The 25,559-nt window shown below is 39.7% G+C and overlaps 1 protein-coding gene across 3 annotated transcripts in view; it reads right to left on the bottom strand.

Annotated features, from left to right (window-relative positions):
- Positions 1 to 1,930: 1,930 nt before the first annotated feature.
- The window catches only part of lmo1 (LIM domain only 1), a 44,961-nt gene continuing 21,332 nt past the window's right edge, over positions 1,931 to 25,559 (bottom strand). For all 3 annotated transcript variants that reach the window (XM_060838508.1, XM_060838507.1, XM_060838509.1), the window contains 3 exons: positions 10,820 to 11,033; positions 4,678 to 4,803; positions 1,931 to 2,334 (listed from right to left, as the gene is read on the bottom strand). In XM_060838508.1, coding sequence (XP_060694491.1) covers positions 2,229 to 2,334; positions 4,678 to 4,803; positions 10,820 to 11,033 — 446 coding nt within the window. In that variant the 3' untranslated portion in view covers positions 1,931 to 2,228. The remainder of the gene's footprint in view (positions 2,335 to 4,677; positions 4,804 to 10,819; positions 11,034 to 25,559) is intronic.

The raw sequence follows: 25,559 nt of genomic DNA, 5'->3' as shown, positions 1-25,559 counted from the left end.
AACAAGATTTAGGTGTTCTTGTGCAGTCAATGAAAGCAAGCATGCAGGTACAGCAGACAGTGAAAAAAAAATCTAATAGCTTGCTGGCCTTCATAACAAGAGGAATTGGGTATAAAAGCAAAGAGGCTCTTCTGCAGCTGTACAGGGTCCTGGTGAGACCACACTTGGAATATTGTGCAGTTTTGTTCTCCAAATTTGAGGAAAGACATTCTGGCTATTGAGGGAGTGCAGCGTAGGTTCACGAGGTCAATTCCCAGAATGGCAGGACTATCTTACGCTGAAAGATTGGAGCGACTGGGCTTGTATACACTTCAGTTTAGAAGGCTGAGGGGGGACCAGATTGAGATTATTAAAAGGATTGAACACTCTAGCGGAAACTTGCTTCCTGCCTCCAATGCGCGAGTCCCAAACCAGAGGACAGTTTAAAAATAAGGGTGTAGGGCCACTTAGAACAGAGTTGAGGAGAAACTTCTTCACCCAGAGAGTGGTGGGTGTATGGAATGCTGTGACCCAGAAGGGTGAGTAGGCCAAGTCTCTGGCTACTTTCAAGAGTTGGATAGAGCTCTTAAGGATAGTGGAATCAAGGGTTATGGGGATAAGGCAGGATACTGATTGTGGATGATCAGCCATGATCATAATGAATGCTGGTGCTGGCTTGAAGGGCAGAACTGCCTACTCCTGCACCCATTGTCTATTACCACCATCACTGTTGATTCCCCAATAGTGGAACATTAACTTCAGTTTTTGTGCATCAGGCAATAATTCCATCACCATTATCAGAATCTTTCACTAATGTTTACAAAAAGATGCACTTATAAGCTCAAAGTTAAAACTTTCCAAGTACAAGTTGCTTATTTAATCAAAAATGTTGAAAACTTTTAATATATAGCCTCCCTTTGAGATTAGATTTGCAAAAGTGTGATTCGACAAGTTCAAATTCTGCATAGGACTGCAAATATTTTATACAAATCAAACTCCTTACTGAGTTGATTGCAAACAGTCCCTGACAATATAAAACCATTAAAGAAATTTTTATTTCAGTCCCACTACAGTAGGCGAAAGTCAATGCTCCAGTTAGATTTCAGCTTTTCTTGCCATCACATTTTTGAATCAGCACCTTTTTAAGCATCAAGGATGCAGAAAATGCATTCAGGCAAATCAGTAACTTTTCCTTTTAAAGGTTAATGGGATTACATTCTTGATTCTCACCTACCATGCAAAGTACAATTGAATGAGTACACACGGTTAACAGACAGGTTCTTAAACTGAAATACCTGGAGTCAAGTTTGTCCAGCAGAAAACAAGGCCGTTTGCTGGGGGGCAGTGGCATGTGTGGTGTCACACATTCTAGAAGTGCTGCACAGATTAAGTGGAGCAAAAATCACTGCCCTGCACATTCATCTATTGGATTAAAAATATAGTTTGGGGTATCCAGCCTCCTCATTTAAGAGTTTGATCATTCTGCCTTAAAACTTGCAATAAAACGTGGGGGAAATAATCACTAAATATCTAGTTGACATTAGTGGTGTTGGTCCAAACTCAGGTCATGATACCTTTGTGGAGGTAAGACAGACAACATTGAGAACTTAGTTGCTTATATGAACAACTCTGGAGCCAAATTCAAGGTACCTGCAAACTCATTTGTAACTAAAAAAAAAACAAAACCTCAAAAACAATTGTACAAGTTGTGGCACATCTGCAATCTTTACGCCTTCAATTATGAAGACTATAATTTGATCCAAGTATATAAAGTCAAGACAACAGATGAAGATCTTACAGAAATTTTCATTGAACTAACTTCACGAAATCATTCAAGTGCAAATTTTCCAGGACTGATCAATTTTATGTGTATTGGTTCATTTCAGTATGATCATGGGCTGGGAGTTTAAAAAAGTCAATGTTCACAAGCAGGAACATTTAATTTCCTTTAATGCACACCAGTAATAATAAAATTGCATTACATTTATGTAAAATAAATGTTCCAGTTTATATATACAGAAACACTGTACATACCCTCCCAGACCCAACATCACAAAACATACAGGCAAAGCACTGCCCAGCTAAACAGCACAGCTGTGCATCTAAAATCTTAACTGCTCAGTGTTGGAGAAAGTTACTTTAATCCATTCCGGACTAATTTGAAGTGTTGCAAGCAAGCTGACAAATGCTCTCCATTTTTCATTTAAGTGTTGAACACCCCCACAACACTTTAGAAGGCCATGGACAGATCACTGAACTTGTGATGAGAAACTTCCATTCATTGCCCCTTCCTCATAGTCCATTTGGCAGAGGATCATATTATTCTTCAGGAAAAATTTGTCACCCACACAAAACCTAAAGAAAAGATTACAAGTATGAGGGAGTTAGCACAGTTTTCATAGTGAGTGGTCACATGCCATTTTTCACAAGGTACACTGTACAAACTGGGCATCTGGCACAGATTCTCAAATGCTATGCCTTACATCCACACAAAGCGAAGAGTAGAGTGTTCCTCCAGAATTCCTTTTTCAGCCAAATGTTCATTTATGCATAGAGGTATTTGTTGTGCAGGTAAACAACAAAACAAATACTACAGAGAGGCAGGCTCTTCAGCTCACCAAGCCAGTTTTAATTACTAATCCTTATTTAGGTCCACTTAGTGGCCAGACTTTGTTTCTATTCCTCTGTTCATGTGTACATCAAGATTTGCCTTAAACATTGTTGAGGTGATGGAAGGAGGCACGTTAGCAGAACACATTCCAGGCACCCACCAACCTCCGATAAATATACCCCCTCCACTCTCCCCCCTCACCTTGAACCTGTGCCCTCTTGCAATGGGCTTTTCCCCTCCTGGGAAAAAGCAGACTATCCACCCAGTGCCTCAAACTTGGGGTGACTTGTCAGATCACCCTTCAGCCATCTTTCCAATGATAAGGTTGTCCAACCTCCCCTCAACGCCATCCCTGCAGACTAGGCACTATCCTAGTAAACCTTCTCTGCACTCTTGCCAAAGCTTCCATGTCCTTCTGGCAATGTGGTGATGAGCACTACATGCAATATTCCAAGCGTGGCTGAAGTTTTATACAGCTGTGACAACTTGCCAAATTTTATATTCAATGCCCTGGCTGGTTGAAGGCAAGCATACAGTATATGCCTTTTTGACCACTTCCACCTATGTTACCACTTTCCAGGATGTGTGCACTTGTACACCCAGATCTTTGTCAATGCTCTAAGAACTTGTTTACTGTATAATTCACATTAGAATTTGAGCTCCCAAAATGTCCCCTCTCATGTCATGATTAAATCTCTGCCTTTTCTCTGCCCAAATCTCTAATCTCTATCCCACTGTATCTTGTAATAATTCATTACCTGCAACTTCAATTTTGGGGTCATTTGAAGTACTAAATTAGACCTACACTTTACTCCATTTATATTACTAAAAAAAAAAGGCCCCAACACTGATCCCTGCAGACCACAGATCTCCATTCTGAAAAGCACTCTTCCACCAGTGACCAAGCCAGTTCATATCCATCTAGCCATCACATGCCAGATTCCACAAGACATTGAATTTTATATCAGCCTGCTATGGATGTACCTTATCAAATGCCTTAAGTCCATGTAGACATCCACTGCCCTTCCCTCAATCATTTTATCACAAAAAAATTGGAGATATACCCTTCACACAAACCCATGCTGCCTGCCAGAGCACAATAGTGCTTACAACATAGATTTAGATTAAATCCAGGAAGGATTTCAAATCCCATTTTGATCATTTGAATTGGATATCAATTTAGCCTAGAGTTTTTAAGAACAACAATAGTTTGGACTCAAAAAATGCTCTGATTCATGTCAAAAGGGAATTCACGATACTCAGTTGTTCCAGTCTACAGTTCACCTTTAACTGTTCTCAAAAAACATGGGATCAATGCGTTCAGCTCAGTTGCACCAATATCCCCATTGACTCAAAGCAGATCACCAGTTCCACCATTTAATGGATAATATGCAACTTTGTGCAATACCCACAGCTTGCGAGTATAGTTCAATTTCTCAGTGCATACTTCATTATGGTTATTATAGTTGCCATACTAGTGCTCAATCAGCAACAGCCAGCTATTTTTACTCAAATGGTTACTGCTTTAACTGAACCAACAAGGATGCGCTCCTTCCAGTCACCGTAAACTTTCATTTCAGTTACATGTTAACCAGTTGCCCACCCAGCCAACCCCACGGGGAAGATCAGATGTCAATTTCCTGTTCAACTAATAGCAGTCATAATGAGAGCTTCCTTCCTGTATTAGTGCCAACAGGTTGGACAATAAGCATTAGATCTACAAACAAGGATGTATCTTTCTAAGCCAAAATGATCCTGTAAATATTTCAAAACAATTTTTTGAAAGCAATCTGAACTTAAAGGTATATTCAGCCTCCAAGGTGCCAGACAGCTTGGCATTCCATTTCAAAACTCAATTAGCATGCAAAACCGTATTCCATACTTACCCAGCTTTAAAAAAATCAAAGGATTACCTAAAAATATTCCTTCTTGGCATGTTAATTAAAACCACACACCAGACACGTAAAGCAAGTACTTCTGATGTGGGTAAAAGAAATCAGGAACTTATTCTTGAACTAGTCCTAAAGTCAATTTAACATTTTAGTCTTTGCTGGATGCAACTTAGTTCCGCACCTTCTCAGGCTTACCTCTGATTACAGAGCTGACAGGCAAAACAGTCCAAGTGGTAGACATTTTCTCGGGCCCTCATCACCATCTCAAAGGCAGGAATCAGTTTACTGCAGGCTGCACAATTTCCCGTGGTACCAAAAAGCCTGGACAAAAAGATGATTTGATCAGTTCAGTACAAGCCATTTGATAAGTGCAGCACATAAGCTTTGCCAGATTCATTTTACCTTAATAGCTTATTTTTTGTTCACAATGCAAAATTCTGGGATTGGTTTGAAAGCTTAAATATGACAGATTTTGTTTTATGTACTTTCATATTCCACATCTCACTGAAATTACTAAAATGGCTGAGGGTTTCTGGCCAGAGTAGCAACACATCCCCATCAAAATGGATTGTCACCGGTTCAAGCCCACTCGAGACTTGCACAGAATCTGGCCAACAATGCAAGCACAGAACTAAAAGGGATGCAATTTGATGTTAACTACAGTAGCCAGGTTTGTTCAGCTAGGCATGGATGGTGCTAGATCAAACATGTGAAAATAGTCTTCAGACTATTTGTCTTTTTGAATAGTCTCAAATAGTAAGTTGCCTGCTGCATTTATCTGCACAATGGAAAGCAACTATAATTGAAATGAAACCAGCAAAAGGCGCTTAGATGGAGCTCAAATGGAGAATTTGACTACAGCATATTGCCCATCACATTGAGGTATGCGGAGGTTTGTTAAATACTCCTTTAATAACAGGCATGTTTACGCTGCCTGACTCATTGCTTTAATTTCCATCCTGTCTCTTTAAAATTACATAACACTTTACATAATTTGTCTTGCAAAGAGGATCAGATATCATACCAGTTTCAAAGCTGAATGTAAACTACATAGACAAGCTGCACACTGTTCCATCACATGGCAAGATGCAATAAAAACCAGTTAATTTCATTTGAATTTATGTAATTATGCACAAAGTGACTCAACATCCTTTGTTAATTCACCAATTCAGTAATGCTTTTTGAAATCTGGAGTCAAGGGGTTGATTCAGACTTGTTTTAAAATAATTTGGCAGTTTTCAAAAAAAAAAATTTGCTCTACAACAGCTTAGTTTTGAAAGCTTGATCAAAGTAAACCTCAGTTCAGCCAATAAGTTCTGTCCAAGCAAATGAGTATTCAGAAAAGCACTGCCAAATTGTTTTAGGTCTCAGAAGACATTTTCATATTCGCATTTGCCACCTTCCCTTCTGCCCCCACCCTCTCCCTTTGTCTGAACCTCTACTTTCCTCTCACCTTCTCAGGTGAATTTAAAGTATACACTTCAAAAAAATTAATGACAAAATTCACATTTCCTTTCTCCCATCCCTTACATAATTTCAAATAAACCAGATTTTCAGCTTCAATATTGTACCTGCTGTGCAATTTCTTTATTTCAGATTGGAAGTTAAAGCTGAGTCAAATGACAATTCCAGATCATTTTCTGCCCACTGATCTGCCTAGAACCTTTTACAACTTTCTTCCTGTTCCCTACCCATACCATTTCATATAAAACCACAAATTGATTCCACGTCAAAGTTTTCAATTGTTTTAAACCTTCATAATCCATTTCCATTCCATAAATATCAAAATTAATCACTACGTGTATCAATTTTTGTCTATGTTAGAACCTTGGCAAGGGCACAAAGTTCTGAGTAGGAGTGGAAGATGCAGCATCAGGAAGAGGTTTCCTTTTATCCATGTTTGATCTAGTACCATGAGACTTCATAGGGTCTGGAAGCAATGTAGAATACTGCAGAACAACTCCCTCCCAAGTGTATACCCTTTGCCACCACTCCTGCTAAGTATCTTGCCAGTGGGACAAGACAGAGATGGTGGTAACGCTGTCTTGGACATGGTCATAGTCACACTGAGCAGTTAGACTAAATCTGGGAGATAGTTTATCCAATTGTGGCACCAGCTCCCAGATATTGGGAGCAACTCCAGTGAGTCAATAGTTTTGGTGCAGTTTTTGCTGTTGAAGTTGATGCCTGATTGTCTGTCCAGTTTGTTTACGAAGGCTCTTTACTAGTTCATCTAATTGAAAAAAAAGTCTCAAGCCAGAGGGCAGAGTGACCACACAACTGAGTCCAAAGTCTCACGCGGGCCAGACAGGGAAAGATGTCCTTCCCAAAAAAAGTGTTGAAGTTTTAGTTCTAGACTTTTAATGGATTCAGTTGCAACGTGGTGTGGATACGAATCTGTAGATTTCTCATCTAGCAAGTGCTTTTTCACCTCAGAGGGAGATTAAAAAAACTTGATTTGTATGAACTTGACTGAAGTTTCATGTCCATTTCCAAGTCTAACTCACAACAGATGTGAAAAAAAGTAAAGTAGCACTTGACTACACCCATTGTCCTTTCCATCTTAAAGGTCTGCAGATAGCTTAAAGGACCAGTCATTGAGCTCCTTTTCATTGAAGTCAGTATTTTGTGATGTTAATGACTGCTCAGACTTTTACACCCTATTCCCCTCAAGAGGGGAGGAGAGGATATACAGGAAACAGTACATCAAATTCTGAAGAACACAATGTTCTAAGCCCACAAGTAATGTGGTTGGATTTTCCAGTGAAGTCCCATTCAGACTTTTCCTTAACTGCTTTGGTAGTGGAGAGATCTGTTCAATTTTATAAACCACAAACCTAGAAAGCAGGTTAAAAATCATAGGGAAATTTGTGGAAATATTCTGTTAAACACTAAAAAGGAGGCACAAGGTGACTAAAGTGGCTTTTGCTTTCAAGGCTAGCTGCTTCAGTGTTGGATGTATTTTTTTAGATTAGATTAGACTTACAGTGTGGAAACAGGCCCTTCGGCCCAACAAGTCCACACCGACCCGCCGAAGCGCAACCCACCCATACCCCTACATATTACCCCTTACCTAACACTACGGGCAATTTAGCTTGGCCAATTCACCTGACCCGCACATCTTTGGACTGTGGGAGGAAACCTGAGCACCCGGAGGAAACCCACGCAGACACGGGGAGAACGTGCAAACTCCACACAGTCAGTCGCCTGAGTCGGGAATTGAACCCGGGTCTACAGGCGCTGTGAGGCAGCAGTGCTAACCACTGTGCCACCGTGCCGCCCACTAATTATAAAGACTGCTTAAATTTCAGTTCATGTGCATCATCCACATGAAAATTTGAAAAATATATGTGGAATGTTAAATCAATTTATCAAGTTTTCTACAAGCAAATACTACTGCATTATGTAGAAACACATGGGAAGTTACTGCACAGTTCCACCCAGATTTCAGTCCAAGGTTCACAGTCACACTGACATTTCCATCAACCATTAGCAAGTGTTATCCTCTTGTTAAGAAGCTCAATGTCAAAGCAATCAAAAACAGCCAAAAAGATAAACCAATTCAAGATGCAAGGATTTGAGAAACTGGATTAAAATGACAAGTCTGCTAGCTAAATCAATTCCAGTAGTAGAGAAGGGGGAAAGCCAGTGGAGTGGTTTGGAAACACTCAAGGCTTTCAATAAAAAACGGTCAGAGATGAGCATGTCAAATTAAAACATGGATTGGTGGAAGCACACCGACATGGATGTGAAGTTGGCTGGCAAATAAGAAAACAGCAGGAATAAAATGGGTCAGTTTTCCTTTCCCTGGTACCCCCCCCCCTCCCCTATTAAGTGGTAGACACTGACTAGAAGGGTATTGCAGGGATTAAATACCCAGTATTCACAATATCCATAATTTAAGCAAGGAATCTAAAAAGGTAATATTGCCCATTTTTGGGGACAATACAAATCTGGATAAGAGTGATCTGTGGGGGGGATACAGATATTTATGATTTGAATAAGTTGAGTGCATGGGCAAATGCCTGGCAGATGAAGTAGGATGTGAATAAATGGTTATTTTGGCTATAGTTTTTGCTACTAAAGATAACCCACAAACCAGCAGCTCCTGATGCAATGATAGGAAAGCAGATTATTCTCCAAATAGCAATAAATTAGGAAGGGGAGGCACAATGAGATCTGTGTCTTTGCAAACCAGTCCCTGAAAATAGCAGGAAGGTGCAGATGGTATGTGGCCTTCATAGTGACAGGATTCAACAGAAGAAATGTCTTATAGCAATTTGTTGGGAAGCATTATTAAGGTTAGGTAGTGTAAGAAACTTTATTGTTAGGTAGTGCTCACGTAAGGTAGTATTAGCAAGTCTGGAACTTGTTAGCTTCACTAGGCAGCAGTAAGTCATTATGTTATACTAAGAACAGACTGAAAAGCTGATGGCATAGCCTGAAGAGGCCCCAGGGAGGGTGAGAGATAACAGGACATTGGAGCCGTGTCAAAATGCACATAGCTCAAACTGAGGTAATAGAATGTTATCAGGTAAGAACCAATGACATACTAGCATACTGCATATTACCAAATAAGGATGCACTGAGGTGCGAGGGGGCTAAGAAGTTAGGCAGAACAGAACAATAGAATCAGAACACGCCTTCTCCAGTGAGCTAGACACCTCACTGTACTGTGTACGATTCTCTCTCATTAAAACTGCTTATACTTTTAAATCAGACCTGGTGTCTCTCTCCTCCAAACGAACACGGAGACAGAAGTCCTGTCCCAACAAATTGTATGGGGCCCTTGGGAGATTACACCTGTAGTATACAGATTTGGTCTGAGGATGGTGGTTATGGCTATGGAGGGAATGCAACAGATGTTTACCAGATTGATAACTGAGGTGACAGGACTAATGTTAAGAGCTTTGATCAATTAGGGATAGAGATGATCTCAAACACATGAAATCATAACAGGACTGGACAGAATAAGTGCAGGAAGGATGTTCCTGATGACCAGGGAGTCAAACTGCGACTTTTTTTTTGAAAAAAAAAGAGGCCATTTCAGACCAAGCACAAGATTAAAGTGTACTGGAAAAGCATAAGTCAGGTAGTATGAGCAGAAAAAGGAAAATCATTATTGATGTTTCAGGCAGGAGCATGCCTGAAACGTCAATTTTTCTGCTCCTGGATGCTGCCTGACCTGCACTTTTCCAGCACCACGCTAATCTTGTTTCCGATCTCCACCATCTGCAACCCTCACTTTGATCCATTTCAGAACAAAACAAATGAGTGGAGAATCTGCAGAATTCTAAAACAAAGCAATCAAAGCTAAAGCACTTTTTAAAAAAAAGGTGTTAGATATAGTCCTTTCAATTAAAGGATCAATGTGAACAGGTACAGGGTACCAAGCTGAATGATCATCCAAAACCATAATGACTGGCAGAGCAGATCAAAAGGGGCTGAATGGCCTACTCCTGTTCCTAAGTGCAGTCACAAGGACACTAGCCATTTTACCGTCAAAAACATAAAAGGAAAGACAGTTAAGAAATTAACACCAAAGTCCCACAATTAGCCTTTAAACTAATCCTTCAGCCAAAACAGGATAGCTAACGAGATATTGGAGAGGCTAGTAAATTTCAACAAATAACCTTCTAGCTCGGTTGTTTTGACAAGTTCTTAAAATGTCAAGTTTCACAACCTGAATGAAAATTCTGTTCTGCCTGGGTCTGACTGCTAGGTGTCTTTTCTCTGACAAGAATGGGATCATTAGTGGTTGGGGTGGGGGAAGGAGAAAAGGAAGAGACCCCTGCAATGAAGGATCTCCTTTGAGACATGCCCAGAATTAACCACAATCCCCCAGATTTCTCTTGATCAAGGCTTTAGAACAAAAAAAGCTAACTTGATCTTCCAACAATTCTATTATATTTTGCATCACAGCAAAGCTATTACTGAGTGTAGAAGTGTATCATTTTAAATGATGGATAGTTGGTCAAATCAGTATGCAGTCCTAATTGCTACACTATGAAAAAGGAGCTACAAGACAACTTCACTCTTGTTAAGTATGGAGCTTGGTAAAACCCAAAGCCAAAATGGCTTGCAATGAGGGTCAGGATTTCAACTCCTTTTACAAAAGCATCATTTTATCACAAAAACATTGACAGTCTTGCAGAGGAGGGCTAAAATGCTGGAAGACCATTTCTCAGACTCAAATCTGTCACCTTAAAGGCACCCAATATTTGGGCAAAACATTTCAAAAAAAAAGGTGGTCTCAATCTGCTTTAGCATATTTGATCAAGGGATATTCCTTTATAGCTATGGCAGCTTGCAAAGTTGATTTCCCCCTTCAATTTACCTTAAATAATCTCTACGACAGAGAATTAGGTTTGCTTTTGTATAGAGTGTTGATCCGACTTCTCCAAGACGGCAGTCACAACAGGCACATTTTAGACAGTCTTCATGCCAATATTTGTCCAATGCCTTGAGCAAGTAACGATCCTTGATCTTGCGATTGCAACCAGCACAACCCTTCTGCTTGCCTTTCGGTTGCACAGAAAGCATTGGTACACCTACAAATTTAAAAAGCAAGCTTTTAGTCAGAAAGATTTACATTTGAAATGCTTCGCTTCAAGTAGGGAGAGAAATGAGAGTTTACTCAAACTATAGTAATTAGCTCAAGTTAAAATTTCTTACCCAATGACAGACCTGGAGCATTCTGCTTAAAAAGGTCCCCATCAAGTCTTTTGTAGTTTTAATGTGATTACTAGATAACAAACTGGGTTATTTTTAATGACTATTATCCATGTGAAAATACTACATTCCACTACATGTTGCACATAGAAAATACAAAGTTAAAAATCACAACACCAGGTTATAGCCCAACAGGTTTAATTGGAAGTACACTAGCTTTCGGAGCAACATCGTTATCACATGGTGGAGTGTCACTCTGAAAGCTAGTGTGCTTCCAAACAAACCTGTTGGACTATAACCTGGTGTTGTGATTTTTAAACTTTTGTACACCCCAGTCCAACACTGACATCTCCAAAAATCACAAAATACAAATAGCATGACCACAGAATCTCAACAGCATTTTGCTGTTCAAAAATACTTTGCTTTTAAAAGTCAGGAAGAAATGCAGTCAACAATTTATAGAAAACAAAAACAAAACAGCAAACCTTGATGATCAGGGTAAATTAGAAGGATAAATAAGCCAGGATCATGCTCCAAGTAACACTGGTTTTATATACACAAGGCAATAGAACCTAATTTTAAAATCAAGTCAAAGTTAGAATCTTAACACAGAACTCCTTCAGTAGTGCACTAAGTTGTCGATTTGGGCGGAGATTTCTGGAGACTCAAACCCACAACTAACTTGACAGAAAGCAGAGCCTAAGTTATAAACCCAAGTTGCTGACAACACTTCCCTTCCATCTTCATAATTTGAAGATGGATCAGCACTTTTCATCTCTGCCAAGTGTCAAGACCAGCTTCCACAAAATGCTGGAGGTAACTGTTCCCAATTTCACGCAGAGTTGCAATGATCCTGGCATGCAAAGCTTCATTTCCATTTTCTACATTCACACTATGATGTACAAATTAGGCTGATATTAATCCAGTAAAAGCACATTACAAAAACAGTGAAAGTAAAATTGAGGAAGTTGCCTGTTAGAAGCCAATAAGAGCGCAAGTTGAAAATATTTGGAACTGGAGGGAAAAAGTTTACATTTCTTGCTGGATAGAAAAATTGAAGAATGTCTCCAACTGTTCAGTTGCAGGTCCAGCTATGCCAAGAATACAGTATAGACATTTAACATTAGCTTTGTGCACCCAATTAAATATTGCTGCCTAAAATAAAATCCAACTTTGCATTTGTTAAACATCTACTGCTACACACCATAATACATTCACTTTCAAATGGGTTGTTTGAAAGCAACTTATTTTAAATGCTGAATTTGGCAAGGAACTGTGCATTTGAGCTACCATTCCAACCATACAAAACTACACTGAAAACAGGAACATAATGCAATTAGATTATTTCTGATGTTCACTTACACCAATTAGGCCAGATTTACCACTGTCCAAAAACTCAAACATACTTCCTGTTCCCCTCCACACCCAAAGAACCCAAAGCTAGAAAGCACACATTCAACTAAAACAACTCCAGATTTAGATTGTAGTCCTTTCTTAAATTTTATGCAAGGAGATATTTTTAACCACTTTCATTGCACATGTTCCCACCTGTTAGCAAATATTGTTTGACAATACAAACATTCCCATCTTAGTAATAAAACAGGCAAAAAGGAAGCAAATGCCTTGCATCTTTGAACGTTATCTTCTACCCAATACAGTGAGACCAGTCTACCTCAACCTCTATTTTGGACAATCCACAAGTCCTATTTCATATAAATCCAGTGTTACACTGGACTCTGGTACCAACCACTCACGGTTTGGAAAGGAGGAAAAAAGTTCACTGCCAGCAATCCTTTGTACTCCAGGAGTAAGGAGACAGCCTCTAAAGGCACTTAATAATCAGCCAAAAAGATAGATGTCAAAAGAGCCTATATTAAAATCAGTGCTAAAAAGTAAGCTACTAAAAGTTCTGTAGTGGCTGTCATTTACAAAGGCGGTTAGCTGCACAACTAGTTACTTGTAACTCTTGGGCCCCAGAGAGCACATTGGTCTATCAGATGTGCTAGACTGCCTGTTCCTCCACACAAGGTGAGATATCAGATTGAGTGGAGCTAATGCAAATATTAACTTTCAGTACAGAATTGAAAATATCCCAAGGCTGAGAACAATGAGTAATGAACCTACAACCATCTGGGGTAGAGAACACCAAGATTCTCAGCTATCATTCAAGACATCATATTTCACTATAAAACATTAGCCCAAGTCTACACCCGGTTTCAAATCTCCCCAGCCAGAGCAAACACCCAGCTTGTATCCTGACTGTGGGTACAGGAACAGTGCATGCCCAAAAGAGCCATCCCAAGTGATGTTAGATTACATGAACTGGAACCAAAAAGTTTGTAGGGCTAAAAACAAATGCCCACTTGGCACTTCAAGTCCACAAACATTAGATTGTTTCAACTTGATCTTACTGCATGGAGCTCAAAGTCTAGTCTACTTGTAGCACAATTCCCTCAACCTAGAGGTCATTACAGAACCTTTTGAACTCCTAATATCTACCTTGCATAAAGAAGCTGGATAAAACATTTCAAATGTGATCTCACCAAGGGTCTTAAATGATTTGGTTACTTGGTGCATAGTATTAGTAGATTGTAATCTCAATGCCAACCATTTAGTGCAGAAATTAGTTACTTGAAAAGATGCTACAAAACGACAAGAGAAATAAACATCCTTCAGAATAAGCAATATAACCAGTTCAGTGGGTCATTTAAACAATGAGAACATAGTAAGAAATTTAGGTATATAGGATGCAAGCACCATAGAATTGAAAAGAGTCTCATTTTAATGAGATGAGAAACCAGGAAACAGCCTCAGTCCAATAATGTCATGAAAATTTAAGAGAACTGGGTTATTTCAGGAAGCTTTGTACAAATATGAAAACTTTGCCTCCATCACACTGGTCAATTTATTAGATAAGGCTATCACTAATTAGACTGGCGGCTGAAAGGCCTGATGTTTAGACTCTATTCTGAATGGCTAAACAAAAAAAAAGCTTGGACTCCAGTCTGCCCAGGTATCTTGCATTTTCTGTACTCAAGCAAGCAGCCAATTACTCCAACTTTATAAATCAGTCAAAAGTAGGTGGAGGATCAAAGAAAGAAGAGTGAGCTCATGACTTGCTATAAATAACTAAAAACACTAGCCCAACCTAAAAATGACCTGAAGTCTCCACTGATATCACAACAAATAAATATTCCCCTGAGCATTGTCTGAAGCCCTCCACCTCAGCAGCTTGACATTCCACTTCAAAGTCAAAATTTTGATAGTAAAATAGGTGTTCACCCCTCAACCTGATTGGACAAGTTAGTGAATTACTTGGTATATCTTTACAGAAAATTAAAGACTTTCCAATCGTCAAAGAGCTAGACAGTTTTGTACACAAATATTGTCAAGGTCCATATTTGGCATCGGACTTTAGCCCCCATAATGTGCATTTTCTACATTTGTTCCCAAAAGACAGGTGGCTTAAGTACAGTTCCAAATAGGGTAGGGCAGTGAGTTGTTTTGACAATTCATTTTAACTGAGTTTTGAAATTGCTCATTCCATCTGCACTATTCTCAACTAAAACGGATCTACATCCACAGCTCATGTTTGTTATTTCTTGATCCTTGCACAGGATTAATCCATATCCCTTACCTACATTTGAAAATTAATAATCCAAGTTGGAGCAATTTTCAAAAACTGCAATTGGAGGTCTACAGCATTGGTGTCCTTCAGCCCACTACCAAACTATTCAAAAATCACTTCAGCACTTGCAAGTGCACATCCAAGTATAGTACTTGGATGTTACATGAGTTTCTGCTTCTCTTCTTTCCCCCCCTCACCCTTACAGGAGAGTTCCAGATTCCCACCATCCTTTGGGTGATAAGAGGGTCCTCACTTTTTCTAAATTGTAACCTGTAACTATACGTCTAATGCCCCAGTGATAGAACTTCCCATTAAGGGGAAAACGTCATTTGTCTATGCCTGCCAATTTTATATCAATTATCCTCTGCTCCAAAAGAAAAGCCGCCATAGTCAATTCTGAAGGCTTCCCATTTTCCAGCTGTCCCTTTACCTGTGAGCATCTGCCTTCAATCAGCTTTCAAAAGTTCTTGCCTAATACAGTCAAAATTGGCCTTTCTCCAATTTAGAACTTCAACTTTTAGATTAGGTCTATCCTTTGCCATCACTATTTTAAAATGAATAGAATTATGGTCGCTGGCCCAAAAATGCTCCCCCACTGACACCTCAGTCACCTACGTTGCCTTATTTCCCAAGAGTAGATCAAGTTTTGAACCTTCTCTAGTAGGTACATCCATATACTGAATCAGAAAATTGTCTTGTATGCACTTACAATTCCTCTCCATCTAAACCTTTAACACTATGGCAGTCCCAGTCAATATTTGGAAAGTTAAAATCCCCTACCATAACTACTTTATTCTTACAGAAAGCAGAAATCTCCTTACAAGTTTGTTTTTCAATTTCCCTGACTATTGGGGAGTTTATAATACAATCCCGATAATGGTGATCATCCCTTTCTCATTTCTCAGTTCCACCCAAATAACTTCCCTGAATGCATTTCCGGGAATATCCTCCCTCAGCACAGCTGTAATACTATCAAAAATGCCACTCTCCCTCCTCTCTGGCCTCCCTTTCTATCCTTCCTGTAGCATTTGTATCCTAGAACATTAAGCTGCTAGTCCTGCCCATCCCTAAGCCATGTTTCCGTAATTGCTAGGATATCCCAGTCCCATGTTCCTAATCATGCCCGGAGTTTGTCTGCCTTCCCTGTTATGCCCTTTGTATTGAAATAAATGCAGGTTAATTTATTAGTCCTACCTTGACTGTTCACTCATTCTCAACTGTACCAGTCTGATCTTGTTCCTCACTATCTCCCTGGGTCTCTTTCCCCCCCCCCCCCCCACCTTACTAGTTTAAATTCTCCCAAGCAACTATGGCAAGTCTAGCAAGTCTCCCTGTCAGTATGTTAGTCCCCTTCCAATTTAGGTGCAATTCATCCTCCTTCTACCCAGAGAGATTCCAATGATCCCAAAAAAAAAAGTGATTCCTTCTCCCATACACCAGCTCCTCAGCCATGCATTCATCTGCTCAATCCTCCTATTCCTGCCCTCACTAGCTCGTAGCACTACGAGTAATCCAGATATTACTACTCTCAAGGACCTCCTTTCTAAGTTTCTGCCCATCTCCCTTCAGAATCTCAACCTTTTCCCTTGCTATGTCATTGGTTCCAATGTGGACAATGACCACTTGCTGGCCCATCTCCCCCTTGAGAACATTCTGCACCCTCAGACATCCTTGATCCTGGCACCAGGGATGCAACACAGTCTGATTTTTTGCTGCTGGCCACAAACATCTGTACCTCAGACTATTGATCTCTTGGAACCAGACGATTCCCTCATTGCACTGGAGTCCGTCTCGATACCAGAAACTTGGCTGTTCGTGCTATGTTCCCCCGAGAATCCATTACCCACTATTTTCCAAAACAGCATACACTTGTTTGAAATGGGGATAGCACAAGACTCCTGAACTAGCTGCCTACCCGCTACCTTTCCTGGAATTAACCCAACTATTGACTGTATCTGCAACTTTCCCCCTTCCTATAACTATCATCCATCACATACTGTTGCAAATTCCTCATTGCTTTTAACTGTCTCTCCAACCAATCCATTCAATCGGATAGGATTCTTAACCAACAGCATTTTAGCAGATATAAATCCGCAGTAACTTTTAAACGCCCACATCTGACAAATGCACATCACTCTACTAAAAGCCATTTTTTCTCTTTCACAATCTACAGACCCAGAAATTCAGTCTTATTCCTCTACAAAACATTGCTCCAGGTTAAATTAAGAGTTATGGCTTATATTTTAAAGTTTAAATCAGTCCAAAAAAAATGAACCCACACACAATACACGATTCATTTGTTTCTGTGCTGTGAACTTCACCCAAAAAAATCTGTACAGTTGTGAAATTCAAAATACTTGTTCCTCCTTAGCTGTGAATTTCACGGTTTGTTCATTTTCCCAGACACACTCAGATGTCCAGCGATACATGAATTCAAACAACAAAGGCAGTAACTGCGCAGGTTCACTGATGTCAGTTTTATTCTCTCTCCTTTTGAGAGCGCAGACTAATGAGTGATTGTTAGCAATTTTAAAAATCCTGATCAAGTAATAAATGTTAGGGTTAACCCTAACCCTAACAGATTCAGACAAAAGCAAATTCTGATCTTCAGAGAAAACTGGAATCCCAGTTTTGTTCTTCTCCAGATTGAGATCAACAGTGCATTATCACTCCCTCTTTGGAATGCAATGGCCATGTTGCTGGACTGCCAAGCCAGATGAGAGAGTGAAGTGGCTCAAGTTAATAACAGATGTAAATTTTATGTACAGCATCAAGATTCACTAGTTGCTGAGGCTTGAAGTGCTTACTGTTCAAATTGTATTTTTCCGGTGATTCGAGTTGCATCATGCGTGGACATCCTCAATTCAAACTGCAGAAATCCTGGTATTCATTACAGGCAACAGAAGTCCTGCCTTGCCAAAAACCTTCACAAGTATTTGAACAGTTAAATGCAGCACTGGACCCGATTTATGCACTACTCAGCCAGGTGAAAAAAAACAAAATTAGCCAAAATACTAAATATTGAAAAACCTGCCTCCGGTCAGTAACCCCACTTCAGTGTTTACTTGAACCCAAGTCAATATTCTACCTATTTCACATTCTCTCCTCCATCTTTGAAATGGACATGGATATGATCAGACATTTCTACTTCAAAATGCCTGCACTAATTTAAAATACATTAGCACAATTACAAAAAATTGAAAATCTTCAATGTTTACAGTTAGGACAAGGTTGAGAATCTGAGGTTAAAGCTATGCTATACTGGAACATTCCACAATCCATGACGGAGGTTGATACTTTAAAACATGTTATGCAGGTATAATGAACTGAGTTAGAGGTGGTAGGGAACGGGAGTAAACATTCAACTATTCAGTCCCAACTGATGGAGGTTACACATTAGCAAACAAAAGCTGAACATTTTAGGTGATAGTTCTTAAAGTTTACAATTTTAAATTTTGAGTTAACACTCGAGCATATTCCATTAAATAACACTACAATTAAGCTGAACTGTAGATGGGGTGCCTGTTTAATGGCCTGAAGGTGAAGATTTACAGCAAAATGTTCTGGAGCAAATTTCAGTCCACATTGAGGAAGTAACTTTAGTTTCGCAGGAAATAGAGTAAAATCACTGAATAGCTGTTTAAAACCTGTTTTGCCTCATTCTAAGCTTGTGTAGTCTACTTGGCTTTTCAAGTTTGTCTTGTTATTCAGATGTTTGTGTTCTACATTCCCATTTACCCTCAATAACCTGGAAGTATTTTTAAAAGACAAAGGTAGATTCTGATTCTCTTGCTTAATAAGAGGACTGCATTCCATGACTTCAAGGCAGAATTCTAGATGTTCAACAACCCTCAAATTCCATTAATTTGAAAAGTATGATCCAATTTTTAAAAAAAAAAACAGCCCCTTCATTCTATGCTCACCCACAGGACGAAACATTTACTAGTGCAGCTCGAGGACCATTCACAATCATACCTTTCAAATAGGTCAGCCCTCAACTCTAATGGAAGGGAATCTAACCCATCCAACCTAAGTTTACTAGATAATATCTGGAAGGATTAAGTACTTGTCTCCAACATTTGTTTTTGTTTTTAACTAGGACAAATGCAGAGTATTGGAGGAGATGCAGTCTCATTAGCATCTGAACAGAAGCAGATCTTTTTGTATAATTCCTCAAAAGAATAGCATTCCATTAGGCTTAATGACTTGCTGCATTTGCATACTGACTTGCAGAATATCAAATCCTTTTGCACCACAATTCTGCAGTCTTCATTATGTTGTTCCAGTCAAAACTGAACTTCAATTTCCCCACATTATGATCAATATTAATCTGTATAGTTGTCAAATTCAAAATAATTGTTCCTCCTTAGTTTGTAAGTGGCACCATTATGTCTTAAAATTCCCTCAATACCACTTAAGTTACAAAATTAAAGGTCCAGCAAAATTCAATGTTACCCTCTAATTCTTGCAAGAACCTTTGTGGAAGTTTCTGAAACTGAATTTCATAAAGCATTTCACATCAGACTCCCCTTTATCCACAGCATTTTAACTTACCTCAGGTTTAAAAAATCAAGAGGGACATGGATAGAATGAATAGACAAAATCTTTTCCTTGGGTTGAGAGAGTCCAGACCTCTAGGGCCTAGGTTTAGGGTGAGAAGGGAAGAGACCCAAGAGGCAACTTTTTCACAGAGGGTAATGCATATGTGGAATGGGCTGAAAGAGGAAATTGTGGAGGCTAGTACAATTACAACAGTTAAAAAGGCATCTGGAGGAGTAAAATGAATAGGAAGGGTTTGGAGGGACATGGGCCAAGTGCTGGCAAATGGGACTAGATTAGGTTGGGATATTGGGGCAGCATGTAGGAGTTGGACCAAAAGGGTCTGTTACAGTGCTGTATATCTGACTATTGACAGCTTGTGGTAAATATTGGTTTTGTGAAAAGGCAACATTATAACCATGCACTTGGGAGGTAATCTAACATTCTCCATGGAAGTGGTAAAAATGGCCTACAGGTTCTTGCATTTGGTAATCCAGGAAATGGTCCAAAGGAAATTTTGCAACATTTATAATGCATCAAGATCCCACCAGGATGAAGCCCAGTGCCCAGAGACTTGACCCACTGCTTCAGCTTGCTTAGTACTGCTTCCCCGATTGCATTCTCCAGATGCCTTTGTTCCCTTCTAATTTAGAGGAATTACCGGTGGCTTATTGCCTCTTCCTTGGCTGAAGAGAAAATCAAATATGTCCATTAACAACAGATTTTCTAGCAGGAATAAGTAATGTCCACTTGTTTCTACATTTCTACCTAGCTCCTAATGCTGTAATTCATCTAGATTAACCACATCCTTTACACCTTAACTGGCCATCTAAGCTGCCAACTTTAATAAGCTTTTTCCTCAAGTTTGATATTTTCAACATTAACCAGATTCTGGCCAATCCTCTGATTTCTTATGATTCATTTAATGCTATATTATTTCTAATCATTTCCTGGTCCAATATCCCAGTTCAACCAGCACAGCTTTCATGCCCATATAGTATTTTAAACTTCTTGCAACTAAGTCTTAGAACTAATCTCCTCCCTTTCAATCTGGATGCACAGTTCAAATCATGATGGCTGCTACTAGGTGCTGCCCAACTTGGGAGAACATTAATCTTGCCATGTTACACAATACCAACTCAAGCACCACCTTCTCTGGTTGATTCCAACATGTGCTGCTCCAACTCAAAGCATTTTTTGAACTCGGGTCATTAATTACTGATTTTCTCGTCTCTAGATTAAGATCACCCATGATTGCAGTCCCTCTATCACAAACAGCCACTAATGTATGTTGGCCTACAACATGGTTACTGTTCAAGAGTCTATAGATCACTCCCATTAAGTGCTATTATTTGACCTCTACTCAAAACCATATATCCTGATTTCAAACCAAGTTCATTCAAATATGGTACTAAAACACAACCTTGATTAACAGTACTACCACTGAGTTTTTATGTAGCCTATTTCTTGATCATATATCTCAATATTAAGAACCCAACCTTGGTCATCCTGCAGCCATGTCTCTAATGGCTATGGCTCATTTTTAATTGACTTTAATACATGATGTTTAAGGAAACAAACTGCTGAGTCTTCCAAGGCCTGTATAATAGAAATGTATTGATCATATTCATCTGCAAGCACACTAATCCTTTCACAGGAAAGGAAACTTGACAAATTCTGTTGTTTCCTACTACAACATTTATATTTGATATTTTCAGTTGGCCATTCTGATTCTCTTCATCCAATCCATATTCCTCCAGAATGAATCTCTGGATCTTCCACTTGCTACTGTACTTGACAGGCTCAAATTCTAGACAAAAATAAATCAAACTTGAACATGGAGTCCCCTCAAATCAACTATGCTTAGGGCAAAATATAGATCCTTGCAGTACCTTCCAACTAGGCTTCCCATCAAGGAAGCCCAATTTGTTCCTATACTGGTTAATCAGACAAAATCCACAACACTTGCTATTATTTCAAACTAGAAGTCTTGTTTTTGATAAGAAATGTACTGCGGAACCTTTCATAGTTTAAATATATACATTGGTTGAGTGGCTTACTCCTACTCAGTCTAATCTGATCCACCATTTGATACAATTGTGGCTGATCTCATCTTGGTCAACTTTCTGCCCACTCTCCAAAAACCTTCCATTCAAAAATCAGTCCACCTCTTCAAATTTAGTAAGCATCTCAAGCATCCACCACATGCCAGGTGTATGAATTTCATAGGATGCGTGACCCTTGAAGTAATTTCTCATCTGTTTTAATCTGGTGGCCAATTGGCTAGTGGCCTAAACAATGAGGCCCAACAGCTTCTACAAAGTCTGATGTAATGCAAAGGAGGCCAGGTCTACAACAGGTCGCAAACAATTATAAAGACCGGTCTGGGCTGGTCCTTATAATCGAAGAGGTGCTCAATGGCAGTTATGACTTGAAATCTATTGCTCTCGCTCAGTACTTAAATCAGGCAAGACATTTGTGTAACCCCCAGTTGAGGCCGAATCCCTTGGCATCATGAAGGGATCAGATCTTGGAAAGAGAATGGGTATACTTAGGATAATGTGGACTAACCTCACTGGGCACTGAGACCCCTGCTATGACTCCACTTGAGGTCTGAACATTCCAGAAGCACTTATGGGAATAAGGAGCATGATATCCATTGCCTCCCTGAAGGCACAGCTGGCGAAGACCCCATGGGGGACCCAACCTCTTATCACCAGCCACAATATCAGAGCTCAGCAAATTGAATCCAATAGTCCACGCACTGTCAGAGGTGGGTGTTTTTACAGGCAGCTAGCCTAGCTTGAACAAAAAGCTTCCTTAAATTCAGGGTGGTTTTCTTTGTATTTTAAATATTTTAACTGCAGTCTTTAGTTTGTCTCTAAGAACTCCAGGGTGTGTTTGAGGAATAAGCTGGTTGAAGAGAGAGTGTGCAGAATTGGAGGCACTGCTCCACTTTATTGACAAAGTGGATCTAAGAAGTTCCCCTTTATGCATTACGGCAATGTTTCCAACAGCCTCCCTCCCAAAAATCCATCTGTAAATTTGATTCAAGTACTTTATCACCACAACCTACAGATTACACTTCACCTATCAATATTTGGCTAAGTGCATGTTTCAGTTTTTGAGGAGTGGATTTTGTCATCCCCCAAATCTTTAGCAGTTGTTCGAGAAGAAATTGTACAGGAATAAAATCAACACCGGCATCCTGCAGCTTGATAAGCTTAGACCGCATTCAGTTAAATCTGCAGAATGTTACTACTTTCTCCCCCAATAAAGTCTAGCGAGACATGTTCAATTCCTCATTCTTGCTAGTTACTTTATTCCATTATTTCTTCAGGCAATCTGGAAATAAAGTATTCTTATTCTAGCTTCATTGTAGTCCACATTTACTTCCTACTGGTCATGAGAAGTTAGATATTCTATTCTTACCAATTTCATGTTCCTAATTTGCAGAACTCAATCCCAAAGTTTTTCTGTATTTTATGCAAACAGCATTAGCCTCTTGATTTAATCTCTAGTTCCAAGTTAGCCACAGTTGAACTGTATTTGCTACAAGTGATCAGAACTAGAATGCTAAAAAAAACTTTAAAACATCTGAACAAACTGATCTTTAATGCTAGACATTGGGAAATTGTATTGAGATGAGAGTCAACTCAAAGCATAGCTGACTAAAAGGCTAACAAAGATCCCTTTTAAAGAAAGGGAGGATAAGCAAAGCAGATTGCAACATTTTGCTGTTCAAAACAGCAATGTGGTCTAGTCAAAGCAAACCTAGTTAGACTACATATTTCTAAAAATCAGCCTGCTCAGACAAGAAATGACATCCGAATCAGGGCCCTCTGGTCCAGGTAGGGGCATGACGTGTGGAGCCACAAGATGGTTGACCCATTTAAACTGAGTTAGTGGGTCCAATACTCCCCTGCTGTGACAATGCATTGCTAAAGTTGTATGGCTAATGTTTATGTAATATTGTTTTATGGGACCTGCAAAGAACAGATGGGCCAAATGGGCAGAGAAGTGGCAGATGGAGTTCAATTTAAATAAATGCAATAAATGCATTTTGGAAAAGCAAATCTTAGCAGGACTTGTACACTTAAGTGGCAAGGTCCTAGAGAGTGTTACTGAACAAAGACCTTGGAGTGCAGGTTCATAGCTCCTTGAAAGTGGAGTCGCAGGTAGATAGGATAGTGAAGGCAGCGTTTGGTGTGCTTTCCTTTATTGGAAAGAGTATTGAGTACAGGAGTTGGGAGGTCATGTTGCAGATGTACAGGACATTGGTTAGGCCACTGTTGGAATATTGCATGCAATTCTGGTCTCCTTCCTATGGGAAAGATGTTGCAAGTCTTTTCAAAACCCTTTCAAAGTTTCACAAGGATGTTGCCAGGGTTGGAGGATTTCAGCTATAGGGAGAGGCTGAATAGGCTGGGGCTGTTTTCCCTGGAGCAGAGGCCAAGGGGTGACCTTATAGAGGTTTACAAAATTATGAGGGGCATGGATAGGGTAAATAGACAGTCTGTGGTGGGGGAGTCCAGAACTCGAGGGGGCATAAGTTTAGGGTGAGAGGGGAAAGATAAAGATCTAAGGGGCAACGTTTTCAGAGGATGGCACACGTATGGAGTGAGCTGCCAGAGGAAGTGGTGGAGGCTGGTACAATTGCAACATTTGAGGCATTTAGATGGGTATATGAATAGGAAGAGTTGAGGGGCCAGGTGCTGGCAGGTGGGACTAGATTGGGTTGGAAATCTGGTCAGCATGGATGAGTTGGACTGAAGGGTCTGTTTCCATGCTGTATATCTGACTAACAATTTGCACAAGTAAAAAGGCAGAGAAAATTGCTCAATATTAGACAGTTTATTGATATTCCCAATACTAGATACGGTCTGACTGGACAAAAGCAAATTACTACCTAAAAATATTCAACTGAACCAAAACAAACTAGTACAAGTCAGTAGCAGACAGGGATTGCATACTTTCTGAATTTTTGTTTCCAAGATTTAAAATTAGAGATAAGCTAAATGACGACAGATCAAGCAGCGTCTCATCTAACAGCTTGTGGATTAATAGGATTGTGGTCACCAAAAGGGATCACTTGTCAGAACAATTCACTGACTGCTGTTCTGGAACAAGCTTATATCTTACTAAATGCTACTCTGGAACTAAAAGTATATATCAAGATATAATGAAATGCAATTTTTAAAAATTCACTCTTAATCAAATAACTATTAGTGAGGTAGTTTCCATAATTCTAATTGTACACTTTCAAAATCCAGAATTGACTCCGTGGTTAGCATTCCTGCATCAGCGCCAGGGGCTTGGGTTCAATTCCAGCATCTGTGCAAATTTCACAGTTGCTATTCTCCCCATGTCTGTGTGGGTTTCTTCTGGGTGCTCCAGTTTCCTCCCACAATCCAAAGATGTGCAGTTAGGTGCATTAAATCAGGGGTAAATGTAGGTTAACCGGTAGGGGAATGGGTCTGGGGGGGTTACGCTTTGGAGGGTCATTGTGGACTTGAGCTGAACAGCCTGTTTTCACACTAATGGGATTCTACAATTACTTATACCCTAGACCCAAAAAATCCATTTCTACACATTCACTCCTACCACATTCTGGACAAAGCAGCGTTTATAGTACTGTTGCTGGCCTAATCTCTTCCCTTCAGCTTCCTACCTCATTTTGTCCATCCCTCACTCCAACTGAACAGCTCATCTTTCCCCAAAATTCAGAAACAGGGAAAGTTTTGGTTGCACCCAGTGAATTCAGCTTTTAGTGAATTTCTTCATATCATGACTTAACATTTTCTCCTTTTATCAGGTCTTTCCCACATGATCCTGATGTGGATTTTTCAAGCCTTACCTGCCTCTTCAATAGACAATCAATCAATCTCGTACCTATGACAAAGATATAATTGTGGTGGAAGTCATACTCCAGGGCATCTCTGGATAGGTTTTTCAGGGCAAATGTCTTCAGCCCTCAGCACCAGGGATTCAGATTCAATTCCCACATTGCGGAATTTGCAGAGTCTCCCACATTCTTCAGTGTATACATGGTTTCCTTCATGTGCTCCAGTTTCCTCCCACAATCCAAAGATATGTAGGTTAGGTGAATTGGCTAAGTTAAAATTGGCTGGTTTTAATTGCATTAGTTAGGAGTAAGTGCAGGGGAATGGGTCTGGGTGGTTAGTCTTCAAAAGGATTGGTGTGGACTTGTTGGGTTGAAGGGCCGGTGTCCATACTA

The sequence above is a fragment of the Hemiscyllium ocellatum genome, chromosome 18, assembly GCF_020745735.1.
Source record: "Hemiscyllium ocellatum isolate sHemOce1 chromosome 18, sHemOce1.pat.X.cur, whole genome shotgun sequence".
In the NCBI taxonomy this organism is placed as follows: domain Eukaryota; kingdom Metazoa; phylum Chordata; class Chondrichthyes; order Orectolobiformes; family Hemiscylliidae; genus Hemiscyllium; species Hemiscyllium ocellatum.
Note: the sequence above shows the minus strand (reverse complement) of the source record. Positions and strands in the feature narration are given on the sequence as shown.